General features: G+C 43.7%; 1 protein-coding gene across 5 annotated transcripts in view; it reads right to left on the bottom strand.

The window, feature by feature from the left end:
• Window positions 1–1,478: 1,478 nt before the first annotated feature.
• The window catches only part of CNKSR3 (CNKSR family member 3), a 105,922-nt gene continuing 87,208 nt past the window's right edge, over window positions 1,479–20,192 (bottom strand). For 4 of the 5 annotated variants that reach the window (XM_069598746.1, XM_069598747.1, XM_069598749.1 and 1 more), the window contains exons 8-13: window positions 16,263–16,331; window positions 15,849–15,995; window positions 9,095–9,219; window positions 6,300–6,505; window positions 5,739–5,828; window positions 1,479–3,021 (exon numbers count right to left, since the gene is read on the bottom strand). In XM_069598746.1, coding sequence (XP_069454847.1) covers window positions 2,723–3,021; window positions 5,739–5,828; window positions 6,300–6,505; window positions 9,095–9,219; window positions 15,849–15,995; window positions 16,263–16,331 — 936 coding nt within the window. In that variant the 3' untranslated portion in view covers window positions 1,479–2,722. The remainder of the gene's footprint in view (window positions 3,022–5,738; window positions 5,829–6,299; window positions 6,506–9,094; window positions 9,220–15,848; window positions 15,996–16,262; window positions 16,332–20,192) is intronic. The other variant, XM_069598750.1, reaches the window with a different exon arrangement.

Here is a 20,192-nt window from a genome sequence, read left to right on the forward strand (position 1 = left end):
ACAGTAAAGAATCTGCCTGCAATGCAGGAGACCTGGGTTCAATCCCTGGTCGGGAAGCTCCCTTGTAGAAGGAATTGGCTACCCACTCCAATATTCTTGCCCAGAGAATTCCATGGACAGAGGAGTTTGGCGGGCTACAGTCCATGGGGTCACAGAGTCAGACATAACTGAGTGACTTAACACTGTCTACAAGTACTAACCACATATTCAACAGCTGGAAACATCCTCATTAGGCCTGCATAGCCATTCCATTTATGCCTGTGGTGGCAAAAAAGCAATATGCTCAAGTGTCAGAGATTTACTTATACCAGCTCTTTAGTGAAGTCGCTCAGTCGTGTCCGACTCTTTGCGACCCCATGGACTGTAGCCTACCAGGCTCCTCTGTCCATGGGATTTTCCAGGCAATAGTCCTGGAGTGGATTGCCATTTCCTTCTCCAGGGGATCTTCCCAACCCAGGGATTGAACCTGGGTCTCCGCATTGTAGACAGATGCTTTACCATCTGAACCACCAGGGAAGTCCTTACCAGCTCTTTAGGCGGATAAAAAAGGTTTAAGTATAAATACCTCTAAGAGTTCTCTGAAATAAACTGAAAAGTGGGAATACTGATGGTCTGCAGGCCAGGAGGCAACTGCTTTACTTTCAGAGAGGAAAAACAAAATGATAATAACCCCCACAAAACAGATACATTCAGTTTGGCAGAGAGAGACGTAGAGATAGAAAGTCCCCATCTTAGAACTTCAGGGAACAGTCTGGGAAACACCAGTCTAGTATAGCTACTTGAGTTGGTCACTGAAAATTCACTTGAGGATGGTCATTTGATCATAAAGGGCATTTAGTCCACAGCAAAGGCGCTGACCTCCAGCTAAGACCTCCACAGCCATTGAACTCATAACTCAGGAGATCTAAAGCTCCCCTAAAGCTGAGGAGTGAGAGGAAGAGTTGTCCCCTGCCCCTACTGTCTGCGCTTAAGGCCAGCCAAGCCAACACAAAGGCAGGGCCTAGCGCTCCCCCTTTTCCACAGTCCTCCTAGTCACCCGTTCCCTGATTACCAGACCACCCCACCCCCACTCTGCCCTTATACTGTATTGTCAAGCACCCAGTGAATCACACCTTCCAAGCCTCTTCTATTTCCCTCCATTTGCCAAACCCCGTAACCCCCATGAAACAACTATATCTTCACTGCAGTTCCTTTGGGGGTTGGTTGACACCAAAACAGCCTGACTGAATTCATTCACACAAATATGCAAGTGATTGCCAGTTCCCTGAAGCTCACCAACTCCCTCAGTCGCACAGAGGCATTTTAAAAGGAAGGTGTTTGCTAACTCCAAGGAATCTCCGATTTCAGGCAGTTCAGCAAAGCAGACAATTCAAGACAAATACCAGCTTTGTCCAGGGGTACAGCTCAGAAAAGTCCCCAAATGTAAACTTCACACATGCCCCTCAATGACCCCATTTCTAATCCATAAAATTCTAAAATTGCTTCAGAGGGTTTATTTTTTTCTTTTTTAACAATAATGCCCACGGTGGCAACAGCCATGGTGGTCACTGGTAAACCTGAAAACATCTTGAACACTTTGTCATTAGCTTCCTGTAGGACACAAAACAGAAATATACCAATTACATGTGACTAAGAGTAAGAAAAATATACAACTATATTTAAAACACTTAAATTAACAAGATAGTACTTTTCCATTCTAACAAAGTATCATACATTCAGTTTAAACAAGAGTTAATACACAGACACACTTTTCCAAAATACCATATGCTAGTTGAAAATGAGTGACCGTGAGATTTTTCCAAGAGGTTTCTAATTAGCAAAATGTGTACAGTTTTGAAGAACTGTCCATTCTTTTCTGGAAGATAGTCACTGACCAGGTTAAAATGCAAACTGATGTCTCTCTCACAAACCTAAGTATGCTTGCTTCATTTTTCTGAATGAGACTTTGGCTGTCAGCAAGTCTTATAGCTTCTTTTCCCTTAAAGACAATAATATACATCATCAACAATGACACCCCTTACAAATAACCACAAACTTTGTGTGTAGTAAGCCCTATCTAAATTTTTTCACGTGTTTCTGTATTAACTGACCTACACTGATTGTTATGCAAACGGCGTTAAACAAGTGTAACAGGCCTACATTTATACCTCTGCTTTGAAAGAGCATCAGATGCTGCCCATGTGTTATTTCAAGGTCAAGGCTGCTACATGTACACATGTGGTATATATAGCTTGAAAAATCAAAACAAAACTTTTCTCCACTGGCTTTTTCAGGTGAAGAGGTTGGACCAAAACCCAACACATCTGTGTGACAGCGGCCACCAATCGTAGTTCCACCCTCAAAACGAACAATGGCCCAGTTCTCTGTAATGATCATACCATTCCTGGCCAAGGCTCTGCTTTAGAGAGTGTGTCTCTGTGTTCTAACTCTTAAGGAAGCAAAAGAAAAAAAAATGGGGGGCAGGGGGCAGACTCTCCCCATTTCTCTCCTTTGGCCGCCACAAGTCAGCATCTGATCTAAGATTCTCTGGATTTATTCCCATCCAATGACTTCAAAATTCCAAGAAGTGCAATATACAACTTGGCAAAAAAAAAAAAAAGAAACCCAATGAAATTGCAAAAGATAGCTACATAATACTGTGGATGAAAATCAGAACAAGATTGCCAACAGAAAACAAGGCACTTGGTAGCAGGAGTCCAGGAGGCCCCAGGGAGCGTGGGGTTCAGTGAGTCAAGAGTTTCAGGCGAGTCAACCAGCTGACCAACAGGGACGGTTCTGGAGACGAGGACTTGGCGGCCGAGGAGCCGGCTTTCTTTTTGGTCCCTTCTTCCGGGAACGGAATCGTGGCGCTGCTGTGGAGATCCGAACTGATGTAGCACCTGCTGCCTCGGATGTAGTCTGCGCCTCGGACCAGCTGCCTCTCAGTCGCTGGCCTTGAGAAGCGGTACGTGGGCGAGGAGCTTTCTTCGAGGATGGGAGGGATACGCTCGTTACTGAAATACCGGCAGAGGGCATCCTCACCTGTTATCGGATAAAGCCCACAAGCAGTCCATTAAAATACCCATCATCCGCACACCCGCTGCTCAGACTTGCCCTGCTCCTGAGACACCTCACCCTGCCTTCCACTCAAGGATGGGCTACCAGGTCCCCCAGGCGGCCGGGCCCACCCCGCAGGGCTTTGAGAAAGCAGAAATGGAAGACACCCACACTTCAGGCTGCTTTTCTGAGAGGTAACACAGGGGGAAGGGGAGAATCAGTAAGCCTTCCCTTTTTAATCAGTGTAGGATTTTCATAATTGCACTTGGGATCAGAAAACAAAGAAAATCTTGTAATGCTATCACTCCTTCCATATCTGTGCTTGTTCAATACCTGCACCCTGGAGCACCGGCCCTTGGAACCACAGTTCTTACGCAGGAGCATCCCTCAGGGATATTCAGGAAGGTGGGGTGCCTTTGCCTGTCACCCTGACTGCAGGGCAGGCACTCTCCACTTTTAATGGGTGGGGTTCAAAGATTCTACTGCTCTGCAAGGCTTGGGACATTTCTGGAGAAGAAAGAATGATCCCTACCCTAAAAGTCAGCCCCCCGGGATGGGGAGCAGGGTGGGGGAGGTAAGAATCAAACAGAATCGTAAGATTCAGGGCACCCTGGCAGCATGCAGCCTTCTTTTGATCAAAAAGTTCCACTTCTAAAAATGTACGCAGATTGGGACTTCGCTGGTTAAGACTCTGCTCTTCCACTGCAGGGGTCACAGGTTCAATCCCTGGTTAGGGAACTAAGATCCCACATGCTGTGAGCTTCAGCCAAAAAAAAAAAAAAAAAGCATAGGAAGGTCTATGTACAAGGTGTTTCTTGAAGCATTATTTACAATTGAGAGGAAAAAAACAGAAATAACCTAAATGTCCAACCATAGCAGACTGAATAAATGGTTCAGATGGTAAAGAATCTGCCTGCAATGCAGGAGACGCAAGTTCAATCCCTGGGTCAGGAAGATCCCCTAGAGAGGGAATTGGTAACCCACTCCAGTATTCTTGCCTGGGAAATCCCATGGACAGAGGAGACTGGTGGGCTACAGTCCATGGGGTCATAGAAGAGTTGCACAGGACTTTGCAAATAAACCACCACCATTGCCATAGGACAGATTACTAATGTAACTATTACAAAAAATGCGCATGTTCCTCTTCCCTAGTATTTCTGAACATATTTTGCATATTTTTCCTAAGTGTATAATATGTAAATATAGGAACAATTAGAAGATATACAAAACACGCAGCGTGATTATTTCTAGGCTGGGGAAGCAGATTACAGATAAGTTTTCTCATATTTTCTATTTGTTTTGCTTTTGTAATCAAAGGGGGGAAACGTTACTTTTCAAAAGCGCCCATAGGAGTCTATTCATATGAAATCCATTAAGTAAGTAAATCAAGAGACAGAGAGTAGATTTTTGGTTGCCAGGAGCTGAAGGAGGTGGGAATGAGGAATGACTGCTTACAGAGTTTTCTTGTTGAGGTAACAGAATATTCTGGAATTAGTACAACTCTATGAATATACTAAAACCCACTGAATTGTACATTTTAACAGGATGAGCTTTATGGTATGTGAGTTGTCTCCCCCAAAAAAAGGTCATGTTTTGTTTTGTTTTCCTGAAGTATCCATTATTTTATGCAGATAACTTTCCTTCTAAAATGATAACACCAGGAAAATGTGGAAGGTGGGATAGAGGTCAGGTATCTTTCCATTTTCCTAACCTCACACTCCCAACCCCTACACCCCGTATCTCAAATATTAAAAGACTACATCTGGGGCTTCAAAGGCTAAAAAAGACTGGCAACAAGGCTGTGGACATTTCAGATCTAAACAAAGGACTGCCCTGCCCCCTGCTGTCTGCTCCACAGATTTTTCGCATCAGCTAAGGGTGTCTTAGACCTTAGATGGCATCTTCTCCCTTTTTCCAATTTAGTATCATCCAGGTAATTCAGCTACTTAGGTGACAAACTTTACCAAGTCCTAGGGAAATGTCAGGGGTTGAGCACTTTGGCAGTTGAGGCACCAGAATTTATTTCTTCTTCCTTTTACTATCTCAGGCCTACCTGCTGTCTATCTTTTCAACAGCTCTTTGTTCCAGCACTGCAAAATCAATGTTAGGATGTCCTGACAATCAAATGTAATCTGGGTCCACATTTCCCTTAAGAGAAGCATCATCATCAGTAACTTGGAACAGAGGGTAAATTAAACACAAGTTTCTTTTCCAATAGTAATTATTCTCTAATATAAGGACGGGGAAGAAAAAAAGCTATGCCTGTCCATCAAAAATAAGACAGACTCCAATAATGAAAAGCTAAAAATTGAGGATGGGATTGTTTAATGAATAAGGTATTTCTACTTGTTTAGAAATTGGACCATCGATGTCTACAGCCAGTGTAAAGCACACGAAACTAATTAGGAGATTTACAAGCACTAACGAGGATTCACCGACTCAATGGCCAGGAGTTTGAGCAAACTCCCGGAGACCGTGAAGGACAGGGAAGCCTGGCATGCTGCCATTCGTGGGGTTGCACAGAGTCAGACATAACTGAGTAGCTAAACGACAAAGACACAGGTAGAATCTTAGAGGCCTTCAGCAGCCCTGATGTTGCAGATGGGAAGATGACTTTTGTGGTCACTGAGCACACTTAGGAAGAGGCCCGAGATGAAGGCCTGGGCTTTCTGTTTGGTGCTTTTCCATTTGCTTAAACTTACTTTTCCTCCCATGACCTCGAGGTCTAGCAAAAGGGTCCACGATGCCCATCCAGCTCGCGTCCGCAGGCATCGACAGAGGCCGGGGCTTGCCTTCAGAGGAAGGGGAAGAAAAAGGAGAAGTTGAGAGTTTCTGGACTTCAGAGAACACTTTATTTAGAACTAGACCATCCCACACCCCAATACCACACTCACTGCAACGTAAGCAAAACCTAGTTTAAAATAAGGAAAAAGTGTATTAAAGCGGTGGCTTTCCTCAGCACGCCATGAGGACAGAGGTGTGCTGAACTTGAGTCTGTTGGTTCCTGGAGCAAAGCAACTGCAAGTTGAAATGCAGGCACTGAAAGTTAAAACCGTAACATGATCTCACCCCACTGGGCTTGGATGCCAGGCCGTGTGATGACTCAACCAGCCTTGGCTTTGGAGAGATGAATAAAGGTCTCATACTTAGAATTTCATTGAGGTTTATGTTTTCCTCAGATTACCCTTCAAGTCTGCCAAATTCATCCAACAGTTCCAAATAAGGAAGGGGGAGGGGAAGAGAACAAACACCCAGCTGCGTACCATAAGATGGCGTTTTCTCTCTCATTTTTGCGGGCAGAATATTGGTTTCCACGGAATAGCCAGGCAGCTGATCAGAATCCGCAATGGTGAATCTCCGTCTCCGGCTTTCCTGGTCCAGGAAGGAATTAGGGGACTCGGAACCCTTAGGACCAGGCTGTGGCTGTTTACATTTACTGAATCCATAAACAGAACCCCCATTCTCTTCCCTGCAGGATGGAAGGCAATAATTAAGTTGCTTACGAAGATCCTCTCAAACAAAAGAATTATAAGAGGCATCCTAATGCCAGCACAAGGAAGACAACTTATATTCTCCTTTCCCTCTGGACGAAAGAGCAATACTTTTTCAAGCACAGCTGCTTCTCAAATACATAGAGATCCTATTAAATAAAAGTAAATATCATGATCCTACTAAATAAGGGGAAATGAGACTTTTTCATATATATAGTTTAAAGGATACAAATATACCTTTGAAAAGCTAGCTTTGGTTTCCCTGTACACCTATCCTATAGTAGAACTGAATCTCCTATTTACTACAGACACCACAAGTAAAGATATGACCAAACCTTTTTTCTCATGCCAAGATTAGTATCTTTGCCAAGATCAAGCAAAGAGGACACTTGAAGTATAACGGCAGTTGTTAGATTTGAAAATTATGTCAAAAAATACAAAGGGGCCTTTATAGTGACCGATGGAAACTGTCTATTTTCTGAACTAAGTACAGAAAATCAGCAAAAATTGGACCCCTGCCTGCAACTTAATTCTTTCTGAATGCCAGCTTATACTAAGACTTATAAAATTAACTTTAGTTGAGTCCAAGTTACCAGCTGGTTCACTTTTTGCATTTAGTAAATTCTATTAGGGGATCATTGCAAAATGACTATATAAATACAGAGTCTACTAAGTCCAAATAGTCTAAAGATCAGCCTGGCCTACTGGTTTTGCCAGTGAGTCCGCTACCTGTACCTCCCCCGCCCCCCAATGCCACCACGAATCTGTCCCCTTCTATACTCTTAAACCTGGAATACAGCTTCCCCATTTGCAACGTTTTCCACACTCACCACTTGTTCTCTGCGACCATTTGCATGTTTCATTCCTAATAAAATATGCTTTTTGACGGTGTCTTTCAGTATGTATGTGTCCCCATATGTCTTCTCCCAAATACATTAAGAGCCCAGTTCCCTTTTGCCTTTACTCTGTGCGTAGTCTTCTTCTTGCCATGGCTCTTGAGATCCCCTCACTGAGACTCAGGCAAGAATATTCAGGATTAGGGGTGTCGGGGTGATCCTCCCTACAGTTTCTGACAGAATAGCCCACATGCTGGTCATCAGTGAAACCCTCTGCTCCCCACAGGCAGAAGCAACAAACAGCTCCTTACAGTTTTAAACACACTTAAAATCCCACAACCACAGGAACTCTGGTCTATAGATATGGGGAAGAGTCTTATCCTCCAACCCGAATGCCCTGATCACTGAGGTCACTGCTGCACCTGCTGTAATAAGTTTTGGGCAAACCAAGACTCAAGGAAGAGGAAAACGATGTTACTTCTTTTTTGTGCCCAGGAAAGAAACACAGTGGATGCAAAGAGTTCAGCTTAAAACAAAAAACAAATTAAAAACTCCAATATAAAGTGAAACATCACTACAGGTTCAGTCCAAACTTTTATCTTATGAAATATTATAGCATGATTACGTATTTCTCAATTTATTCTTGAACAGTTGACTAAGACACTGGCAGTTCTCTAGGGGCAAGAACTACATCTGTTTTGCATAAGATGGTAAATCAGGCCCAATTCTCAGGAAATATATGTTGAATAAATGAGCCAGATTCTCTAGTTTTACTAGCATATGTAAATATGTCAGATGGTATAAATAAGCCTGTATTTCATACCTCAATCACCCCCTATATAACATCTAGCGTGACCATCCTCACTTCACCATAAACATTTAAAATAGCCATTAAGAAAGCAATGATCTTTAAGAATTCATAACAGATATATACACATAAACATATATGGACGCACAAATACAGCCCATTCACACCTGTTTTCACATTTTTTAACTCCTATGAAGAACACATATCTCTCTCAACAAGATAAAACTAACTTTGATCTCACAGAAATATTTATTATCTTCCTCCCCAGAGATAAGTTTACCATGTAGTTAATGAAACTTCAGCTTCGGGGAACCCCAAAACAGCCCATTCTGTTACCCAGTGAAGAATGAAAATGACATGACCCCAAAGCACATGCTTTAAGGAGCACCCTCCTCCCCATCAAACTGTCTGGCTTCAAGGTCCATAAAACTGGATCTATCCCTACACTTGCCCTTTAAGAATTATACTTCCTTCCCCTAGTTTCTCTGAGATATAATTGACATATAATGTCGTATTCATTTCAGATGTGCAACATAATGATTTATGTATATATTACAAAATGATCACCACAATAAGCTTAGATAACATCCATCACCCCACACAGTGACTAATTCCTTCTTTCTCCTGACGAGAACTTTTAAGATCTAGTCCCTTTGCAACTTTGAAAATACACAACACGGTATCATTAGCAACAGTCACCATGCTGTTGACCCCAACAGTCCATTCCCAGGACTCGGCCTGTAACCAGAAGTCTATACTTTTCTGAACCCTTCACCCATTCCTGACCCCGACACTCAGGTCGATGCTTTCTGACAGTGGATTCGAGCCTCAGCCTCCTCTTGAGATGCTCGTGGTCTTCCCACCACCAGCAGCATCTCCAGGCCCAGGAGACGAGCACACCATGAAAATGGGCACAGACTCACCGGGGCGAGTAGGGAACACTTGGTGGGGGAGGAATGTAAAGGTCCAGGATGGCTGGCTTCTCCTTCTTCAGTGAGGCATCCATCGTGCTGTCTGGGGACTGGGTGGTCGTGGTGGGAGGCGAGGTCTGAAAGGGAGCAAGTGTAAAAGCGTGGAGGTGAACTCAGAGATCATTCTCCGCAAAACCAACCCCAGCCTCTGGGTAAACAGGGTCCTGGGTCATTTGCATGTTTGCAGCTACTAGCAACATTCAACATATATTCTTCTTTGAGACACTCACAATATCTTTGTTTTTTAATATGGTTGATTTACAATGTTGTCTCACTTTCAGGTGTACAACAAAGTGATTCAGTTATACACATGTATATATGTGTAACTGACTATATTTCTTTTCAGATGCTTTTCCATTACAGGCTATTACAAGATATTGAATATCACTCCCTGTGCTACACAGTAGGTCCTTGTTGGTTATTTTATGTATATTAGTGTATATATGTTTAATCCCAAATTACTAATTTATCCCTCCTGCCCTTCCCCCTTTGGTGACCATAAATTCATTTTCTGCCTGTGAGTTTACGTTCTGTAAATAAGTTCATTTGTATCATTTTTCAGACTCCAGATTGAAGTGATATCGTATGATATGTGTCTGACTTACTTCACTTAGTATGATAATCCCTAGGTCCATCCATGTTGCTGCAGATGACATTAGTTTATTCTTTTCTATGACTAATATTCCACGGTATGTATAAACCATTTACCAAGAGTTTTGAAAGGCTAGATGCATTGTGAGAATCAGAGGCCTGGGAGTCAGGTGACCAGGAGGTTGGAATTCTAGCTCTGAGCAAAGCACCTAAACTCCTAATCCTCAGCTTCCTCCTCTGAAAAGCAATCATATTGACAGTACCTCTCACATAGGACTGCGGTGAGGACAGAATGAGTTAGTTCACACTAATCACTGACAGGGCTTCCCTGGTGGCTCAGAGGTTAAAGCATCTGCCTCCAACGCGGGAGACTCGGGTTCGATCCCTGGGTCGGGAAGATCCCCTGGAGAAGGAAATGGACGGAGAAGCCTGGTAGGCTACAGTCCGTGGGATCGCAAAGAGTCGGACATGACTGAGCGACTTCACTTTCTTTCTTTCACTTTCTAATCACTAACAACACTACCACTGACTAGGAGTGTGGCCTTGGAACTCAGACTCTCTGGGTGCAATCCTGGTTATACCTCTGATTCGCTGTGTGTCTCCAGGCAAATCACTCAACTTCTCTGTGCCTTATCTACAGAATGGGAATAAACGGGAACAAGCATAAAACTCCCATGGACAGAGGAAACTGGCAGGCTACAGTCCACAGGGTCACAAAGAGTCGGACATGACTCAGTGACTGAGTGTGTACATGCACACACACACACACACACATACACACACGGTAGCAACAAAGGGCAGCTGTGTGAATTAAGTGTGGTAATACATGTAACGGGCTTTAGCACAGGCTCATCACACAGTAAGTACACAACCTTATGCTGTCTGAGTATTCATGAGCTAAGTTTTTAAATTTAAAATTCACATGGCTTCATTTTAATCATGTTATTGGTCTCAGGGGACCTATTTTTTTAAAATCTTGTGAGACCTTCAATCCTATCTCTCCTATAGTCTAACAGCGACGATCAGTCCTTTCTGGTTGGTAAAAGAACAGTGAGAAGGACATGGCAACCCACTCCAAAATTTTTGCCTGGGAAATCCATGGACAGAGGAGACTGCTGAGCTACAGTCCATGAAGTTGCAAAGAGTCAGACATGACTTAGCAACTAAACAATAACAAAAGGAACAACAGCAGGGAAATCTGAATCAAGGCACGAAGATATCTGGGGAAGACCAGGGGGAAGCACCATGTGAGGTCTGTGCTAGGCCCTGGGGAGACAGGGAGAGACACCGAAGCCCTGTCTGGCCCAGGTGATGATTGCTGGAGACCCTCCTGGAAGTGAGAGTGTGAAATGGAGTCTGAGGCTCGGCAGGATGGGAGTAGCGGTGCTCACAGAGCGACAGCCCCATTTGGGGGAGGACGTTGAGGCTCAGGGAAACAGACTCCCCAAGCATATATACGTCAGTGCCTAAGACACAGCCTGTGAGCTCTCTGCACCAAGGAACGGATCCACATCTCAGCCAGAACATCTTGGACAACGTCTGAAGACACGAGGCCCGGGATCCAGGCTCTCCACAAACAGAAGTAGAAGGAAACTGGGGCATTTCCCCAGAGCAGGTATTTCCCTAAACTCCAACACTGATCGTTACTTCTAAACCAATAACCTTCGTTTACCAGGGTGGTGGCCTAAAAACAGAGCAATGAATATCTTTCTAGTAACAACATTAATGATACAGACAAGAACTAGAGATGCTCCCTCCCAGCAGAGGTGGGCACCCAGGCATACAGACCCCTGAAGAACAACACAGGGGGCAAAGCCCAGGATGGGGGCTGAGAAAGTGTACGGAGTACTGGTCTACCAGAGTTCTTGTTCTGAGAAAATCCTGGACTCAGCGCCAGGATACTAAGCTATAAAACAGCCTCTGAATTTTGTTTTTGGCTGCATCAAGTCTTAGCCGAGGCACAAGGGATCTTTGCTGCAGTGTGCGGGCTTCTCTCTAATTGTGTTCACGGACACACAGGCTCCAGAGGGTGTGGGTTCTGTAGTTTGTGACACATAGGCTCTTGAGTTGGGAGAAGGAAATGGCAACCCACTCCAGTATTCTTGCCTGGGAAATCCCATGGACAGAGAGGCCCAGGGAGCTATGGTCCATGGGGTTCCAAAGAGTTAGACATGACTTAGCGATTAAACTGGAGAAGGAAATGGCAACCCACTCCAGTATTCTTGCCTGGGAAATCCCATGGACAGAGGGGCCCAGGGGACTATGGTCCATGGGGCTCCAAAGAGTTAGACGTGACTTAGCGATTAAACTGGAGAAGGAAATGGCAACCCACTCCAGTATTCTTGCCTGGAGAATCCTGTGGACAGAGGAGCCTGGTAGGCTGCCGTCTATGGGGTCGCATAGAGTTGGACACAACTGAAGTGACTTAGCAGCAGAAGCAGCAGACTCTTGAGTTGGGGGCTTGGTTTTCCCATGGCATGTGGGATCTAAGTTCCCCAACCAGGGATCAAACCTGGGTCCCCTGCATTGGAAGGCAGATTCTCAGCCCCTGGACCACCAGGAAGTCCCCAGCCTCTGCATTTTGATGGCTGTTCTCTAGCTGGGTCAGAAGTGAAGCTACATGTTTCATTCCTCACCTTCATCTCTCCCCCCAAACTGCACAGTGAGTGGAACTTGACAGGAAGGTAGACAAAGGAAAAAGGAAGCATGTCCCTTTTTAAGTGAATTTCCAGAGGTCAAGGAAATAACTCTAGCCAATACTTAGAAATAATGTTTGCTTTCCTTCTGAACACATCCACCTGATTTTTCCTCTGTCATTTCAAACTCAGTGATGATCAGAAGACCTGCCATCTCTGCCTCCTAGATGGTTCTTTTCTGACTGTATGATTTCTGTCACTGGTATCACCACACAAGGTCACTGCCACATTTCACATCTGCTTCTCACTTTCCCTGCCTGCCTAGCCCTAACCCAAAGACTTTTCTAAAGGTCACTATGAATAATTAGAATTGAGATTCAGAAATACTAACTACTTGTCTGAGGTCTCACAGCTAAGATGAGGCAGAGATTGGATTTGGAGGCAAGGAGTTCAGTTCTGGACCCCCGTCCTCTGTTTTGTGAGTCCTCTTGATACTTCTTCCAAAAGATCTCTTGAGTTAGTCTTTCACAGAATCGCCCCTATTCCAGCCTCACCCAGAATCCAGGTGGCTCAGTGGTAAAAAGCCTCCTGCCCGCGCAGGAGATGAAAGTTCGATTCCTGGGTCAGGAAGAAACCTGGAGAAGGAAATTGCAACACCCTCCAGTATTCTTGCTTGGGAAATCCATGGACAGAGGAGCCTGGTGGGCTACAGTCCATGGGGGTCACAAAAGAGTCAGACATGACTTAGCAACTAAAAAACAAAAACAACAGCAGACATGTAACACCTCCCACCTGCTGTTTCAAGTTCAGATAGTGTCATGGGCTAAACTGTGTCCCCTGAACCCCTAGTAGCTCAGAATGTGACTGTACTTGAAGTCTTTAAAGATATGTTTAATTTAAAATAATCACATGAGTGGGCCCCAATCCAGCCTGACTGGTATCCCTGTAAGAAGAAGTGATTAGGACACAGACATACAGAGCAAGCTCCAATACTCTGGCCACTTAATGTGAAGAGCCAACTCATTGGAAATGATCCTGATGCTGGGAAAGACTGAGGGCAGGAGGAGAAGGGGGCAACAGAGGATGAGCTGGTGGGATGGCATCATCGACCCAATGAACATGAGTTTGAGCCAACTCTGGGAGACAGTAAAGGACAGGGAAGCCTGGAGTGCTGCAGTCCATGGGGTCACAAAGAGTCAGGCACAACTTAGCGACTGAACGATAACAACATACAGAGCAAAGGCCACATGAAGACACGAGGAGAAGAGGGCCACCTGCAAGCCAAGGAAAGAGATGTCACAAGAAGCCAACCTTGCTCTCAGATCACCAGTCCCCAGACTTCTGAAGGAATACACTTTCATTTCAGTGACCCAGTAGCTGATACTTTGTTATGGTGGCCATAGCAAACCAACCCAGACACTGGTGTAGAAACCTGTTGACATTACCTGTGGGATGAGGTCCGTGCTCCCTAGCCTAGAACTCTGTACCCACCTGTCCAGCCCAGCCCACTGGTCCAGCTTTCTCTCCCACCCTCTGCCCTAGAGTCTGGATAATTTATTCGTGCCGGAGAGCTGTGATGTTCACCCAGAGACCCTCTGGTTAGCCAGTGAACCCAGCTGCTGCGAGTATCTATTGCTAAAAGCTCACAGTCACCCTCTGCTCCATAGAATTGCCCTCAGCCGACAGCAGACACCCCTGAGTACAGCGGCCAGAGCCTGTGTTGTGTGGTTACACCTGGGTAACAGCCCAAGACTAGACTCTACCTGAGACATCACCTTGCGGGCTTCCCCTCCTTCTTCTGCCTCCCTTCCTCCCTGCCAAGTTTTATGGGAAGTACATGGCCTAAATCATTTCACAAGAACGTCTACCACGCTCTCTGCCTCCAGGAAATCCTATCTGGGCACCACCTGCCCTGATGGCTCTGTATCCTCCCTTGGTGGCTGTGTGAACAGCGTTCATCTACTCCAAGAGCCTCCCATCTGCCTATGAAATCCCACCGAGTTTTCCAGGCTCCCACCTCCTCGGGAAGAGGTGCTTTCGCTCACCTGTCCATGCCTACCGCCCCTTCCTCAGAACCCAACATTCACCCCCCTGCACCAAGGAGCTGGCAGAGCTGGCTGGCAGGAAGCCCTCCATCAACTACAGATGGTAAAGTAAGACCTCTTCTGTGTTAAGTAACACATTCTGAGAATTCCAGAAGTATTGAAAGAGGGTGCCCTGTATACTGAGTGATGCAAAGAGAACAACAGGGAAGGCTGGCGTGCTGCAGTCCATGGGGTCGCAAAGAGTCGGGCACGACTGAGCAACTGAACTGAACCTAAGCAAACAGAAGCTGCTGGAGTGTGATTGATACGTTCCCCTTTTATTTAAGAAGTGGCTTTAATTAGGTGCCCCTCCTGGCTCCACTGTCCACATCCTGTTCTTTATTTTTATGGGTCCCCCGCCCCCCTAAGGTACACACACAGACAGATTTTCAGCCCTCTGTGCATCATGAAACATCCATTGATAGCGTGAGGTACCGCCACTTCTTCCATTTGAAGATGGACAGGAAAATCACAGAGAGTTACACATAAGTGGCAATCTCAATCTTATAAAAGAATTTTAAAGTATGCTGCTTTTCTTTCATGGTTTAGAAATTAAACACAAAGAACCGATGATATAAGGAGAGGGTTGGTGGGGTGCATGTCCACCCCAAGTATAAGCAAGTGTAAGCATTGTCTGTAGAGAATTAAAATAATAAAACTAAAAGCCAGTCTGCTTTTTATTATCATCCAGGACTACTAAATCTAAACAAAGGAGTGACAGTCCCTGCCTGGTGGGTTGGTCTCACAGTCCCTACCTCTGTCTTGATAAACCACTGTTGAGGACTCTACCCCAGGCGGTCTCTCTCAGATCAGCGTTCAAACTGGATTCCTTTATGGGACTGTCTGTTTGAAAGGAGAGAGGAAAAGGGCTGGAAGGAACCATCTGCAGGGATGACAGACACTCGCCACAAGTGGCTACCCAGCACCTGAAATGTGGCCGGTGAGACAGAGGAACTGAAGCTTTCATTTTAACTATTGAAACAGTCACAGGTGGCTAGTGGCTGCCACGTAAGTCAGCGCAAATCCAGCAAGTCTGTTCTCATGGAAGTAGGATTATTGGATGGGCTTCCCAGGTGGCGCAGTGGTAAAGAATCTACCTGCCAACGCAGGAGATGAGAGTTCGGTCCCTCGGTCGGGAAGATCCCCTGGAGGAGAAAATGGCAATCTGCTCCAGCATTCCTGCCTGGGAAATCCAACTGACAGAGAAGACTGGCTGGTTACAGTCTATGGAGTCACAAAGAGCCGGACACGACTGAGCGACTGAGCACCTGAACATACGGGATTACAGAATAATTATCTGTACACAGATAATCCATACACTCCCGAAACCAATCAAACCATAATCTTTTTTTTTTTTTTTAATGTCAAAGAAAGGCTTTCAACCAATAACTGTACCTGCACCAGGGGCGGCCTCCACCGTAGGTTTTTCAGGGGGGCAGGAGTGAAGTTGAAGGAACTCGTGGGGCGCTTCTTAAGCAGTAACACAACTCCAGTAGGATTCTCTCTCAACTTTCTCACCAGATTTTTTAGCTGCCATCCCACCTTCAAAGAAAGACAATGAGGAGAGGGGACTTACTCATGAATAATGAAAACTCAAGCCTATTTGAGTTCAAGGAATTCAAATTTCCTTGAATTCATCTAAAGGAAATCAGCTACGAGCAAATAGGCAGATACAAATCTGTTCATTCTAGCACTGCTTAAAATTATGGAAAGCTGGATATAAACTGCAAATTTTTAAAATGCAAGCAAAATGGTTTAGAAGTTCTAGAAGGGGAAGATGAAGTCTGAAGCTTCAACGAACAAACTCACCACAGTTTGCTGATTAACCTGAATGACTTCATCACCAGCATGAATCTTCTGAGATCTGTCTGCAGGAGACTGTTAGAGACAGAGAGAGACCTGTGTTATTTTTTAAGTCTCTTATTTCTTTCTGCTTCTATTTCATCTCCCTTCTTTCTTCTATACAAAACAAGCAATGGGAATACAATTTTCTCAAAAGCGGTTACACAGTGTGCTTCAGTTTCCTGAAACTGCACAGCCTGTAGAACTTGGCATGTGAATACACGTGTTATCTCCAGGGGTTTGTTACAACAGATAATCTGTCAGTAGGAACAGCCAAGGTTCATCTAACCTACCATGAAGAGTGAGACGCGCTGTCCACATAACAGGCTGATCAAAGCCACTGATTCATCTAAAAAGTACCTTCCCTGTATTCCTGTCAAAATTAATCTTGTAAAAGCTGACCAACTGCTTAACATGTAAAGATGGTCACTGTAACTCTGTCATATAATTGCTTTTTATGTGATTATTAAAACTAAATCTTTCTTTTACTCAAACTTGTTTTACATGTTATCATCACATTGCTAAAATAGAAAGATAGTGAAAACAGAAGATATTTAGAGAAAATTTAAAATTTTTTTTGTCTTCAGGTTGAATTCTAAATGTATGCGTTTTCACAGAATCAAAACAAAGTCCAGACTTTGCATGCTTCAAATAATAGTTTGCTACAAATTTGCAAATATCTGTATAGATATATATATATCCACATATGTGTGTATAGGCAGATAAATAGATGTAATCTATTTGTCAAATATTTTCTCATGGTTCCTTGTTCATTTAATCAAATTGTAACTCAGTGTTTAAGATATTTCATATGATTTTAAAATATGTTTAAAAAATTCTGCCAACAAACTTTACAGATATCATTAGGCATATTTTATGGAGTTTTGAGGAAATTGACATTCAGTGGTAAATAACAGTTTCACTTACTTACACAGTAAGTGAAAGATGCAGAATATAATGTATACTTATTAGGCGGTTTTTAACAAGAAAGTAATACCTTAAAAATTTTCCCCTGATAAATTGTAACTATATGTTGAAGTATTATTTCATCTTAAAGGGAACCTGTGCCATAATTTCTTCTCAATTTCTTTTCTCTCATTAATACATTTTACAGACTAAACATTTTGACAAAGAATTTGAAAAGTATTTTAGGATAAGTGTACTATCTAATCCTACCTAGAAGTATAGGTTTATTATCATTATTTAATTGCAAAAACAATAAATTCATGGAATAAAATAAAACAGAATTACACACAAAAAAGATACTTCATATGATCAAAAGAGAAGGAAAGGATGAAACTTTGATTTCAAATTCTAATCAACTGTTATCGAAGCCAGAATGTTTTATTTTGTGACTTATATAACTGAATCTTCAAGCAATTTACAACCATCCTTTATAAACAGCACCTTCAAACACAGCGATGGGGGGAGCAACTAAACTCAACACACCCTTGCTGAACTTTCTCACTCAGCTGTTGCGATAGGCTCAACAAGAAATGAGCAAGGAAAAAAAAAAGTGAGTGAGTAGCATTAAACTGTAGAAACAGTCTCTTGGATTCACCTAGGCCAACACAAGGCACAGGTAACTTTACCAGCTACTTTTGAAAACATTTAACTTGCCACCATAACTACCAGCTGTGCCTCACCTGTGAGACCAGCATCGTGGGTACCACAGGGAGATGTGATCTGTCTCCAATCCCCTGCTCCTGAGGCACTTCTTAAACAAACAAATGCATCAGTGCTCCTTTCTTGCCCCTGGTGTCAGATGCTGAAACCATGGTTACAGGTCAACTTTCGCAAGTCTGATCATAATCAGTCCAGTCCCAGTTGCCTGAGGATTCATCTAAGGTAAGCTTCACTTTCTAAAAGATAACCTTGAAGCCAGAAAGTCCCTGTTTACAGATAAGCAATCTTGGAAAAAAAAAAAGTCCCAGTGTCCTGACCTGACTTCCATTCCTAAAGATCTTCACATATTCATTTCTCCAATGTCCTACCGAGTGATTAAGCGTTGTGCTTGGCAGAACACTGGTAAAGAGAGAGCCTGATACCAAAATTCTTCCAAGGGCAGTCACTCTTGATGATTTTCACCACGTGCTGGACACTGAAAAATGATGCTTGATCTGGCCTGCTGCAGAAGAGTGATGCCCTGGAGGAGAATGCATCTGTTCTTCAGAGGCTCATCTCTTTCCCAGCTCATGTCAGGGGTGGGGAAGAGGAGTAGGGCTAAGATCCCATCAAGACTTCTGTGAAGGTCTTGTGCAACATCAAAAAAAGAAGACAGACAATCACCAGATCCTGCTTGTCTGATCTTGGAATGATCCTGACTTCTCAGGTAACCTCAAAAAAAGAAAAAGGACTAAAGGCCTGAGATGACCTGCTGCCATCACATCAACCTGAGTCCAAGACAGAGGAGTGTGGAGACAATTCACATGAGAAAGAAGTTGGTGAATTCTGTCCACTCTAACCCTCCAACACTAGGCTTTTATAAAAACATTCTGACTCTAAAGTCATAGCAACCCTCACTGATAGACAGAAAGCTGTCCTGGAGCTGGCATTTTCTACTGGCATTTCAGTGTAAAATATCCAGCACTAAGTATAAAATATTCAGATCAAGTCCTTGAGAAGTGGGCTCTTACCTAACTCCCCACTGTCATCGACAAGAATTACAGATTATGTACCGTATTCCAGATGATGAACGTAAGGTGACTGCAAGAATGATGGACATTTTCCAGCAGATTACCAGATGGAATAAGACCAGTTCCCCTTCTTTGATCTTGAACAAGAAGGAAATCATTTCTCTCTAGGATGACTTAGGTACCAGGAGCAGGTAAATCCTGAATCTTTCACCCAGTCCTGGAGGCACTAGGAGCAGGTAAATCCTAAATCTCTCACCCAGTCCTAAGAGTCTGGTAGGAATTCTACAGAATGTATCAGTAGACATTTGATTTGATTCAAAGCCGGTTTTCTTTAGCTTACAGTGCGTGGGGGGAAAGCAGGCCAGGGATGAGGTAGACAGTGAAAGGAAGTAACATTTTAGTATTCTATATGTTTATCCAAGACTGAAATTGGTTCAAAGACCTGATTGAGTCTGGAACTGCATAGGTCTGCACTGTTAATGCAATCACCAAATTACTAGATGCAAAACTTCAACTGTTTAAAAGCTAAAATAGGACTTTCCTGGTGGCGCAGTGAATAAAAATCTGCCTGCCAATACAAGGGATATGGGTTCGATTCTTGGTCCAGGAAGATTCCACAACTAAGCCCGAGTGCTGTAACTACTGAAGCCGGCATGCCTAGAGCCCCACTCTGCAACGAGGGAAGCCACCGAAATGAGAAGCTGGAGCAGCCAGCGAAGAGTAGCCCTGCTCACCACAACTAGAGAAAGCCCGTGCAAAGCAACAAAGACCCAGTGCGGCCAAAAATAATATAAATAAATGTAAAAACTGAAATGACATTCACCATCCCTCTGAATCTATCTAGCTTCAGAACAATGTACTGAGTGGTACATGAGTATATTCATGTCATGGTTCAGCTAAATACACAAAGTCTCTGACAAGGATAAGGGAGGAACATTTGTTGTGATTTTCTTTTTTCTTTTTTTTCTTTTCTTTTTTTTTTTTTTTGCACCATCCCCAGCCTAAAAGGAGAGGATCCTGTGTCATTTTTGCCTCTCAGGTGCCATGGTATAAAAATTCCCAGTGGTCTGAGTTCTCTTACTGTAACTCAACAAACAATGCTTAAAGACACTACCAGCTTCCACTCACTTGTCTGCCAGAACCACACATCTTACTTGTAATCCACTGAATGCCTTAGGCAGTGTCACTTTCTTTCTTATTATAAAAATCAAATGTGTCACAAACCCTCATCAAAGATCACACCATTTTATTTTATCAACAG

The sequence above is a fragment of the Ovis canadensis genome, chromosome 8 (assembly GCF_042477335.2).
Source record: "Ovis canadensis isolate MfBH-ARS-UI-01 breed Bighorn chromosome 8, ARS-UI_OviCan_v2, whole genome shotgun sequence".
Classification (NCBI taxonomy): Eukaryota; Metazoa; Chordata; class Mammalia; order Artiodactyla; family Bovidae; genus Ovis; species Ovis canadensis.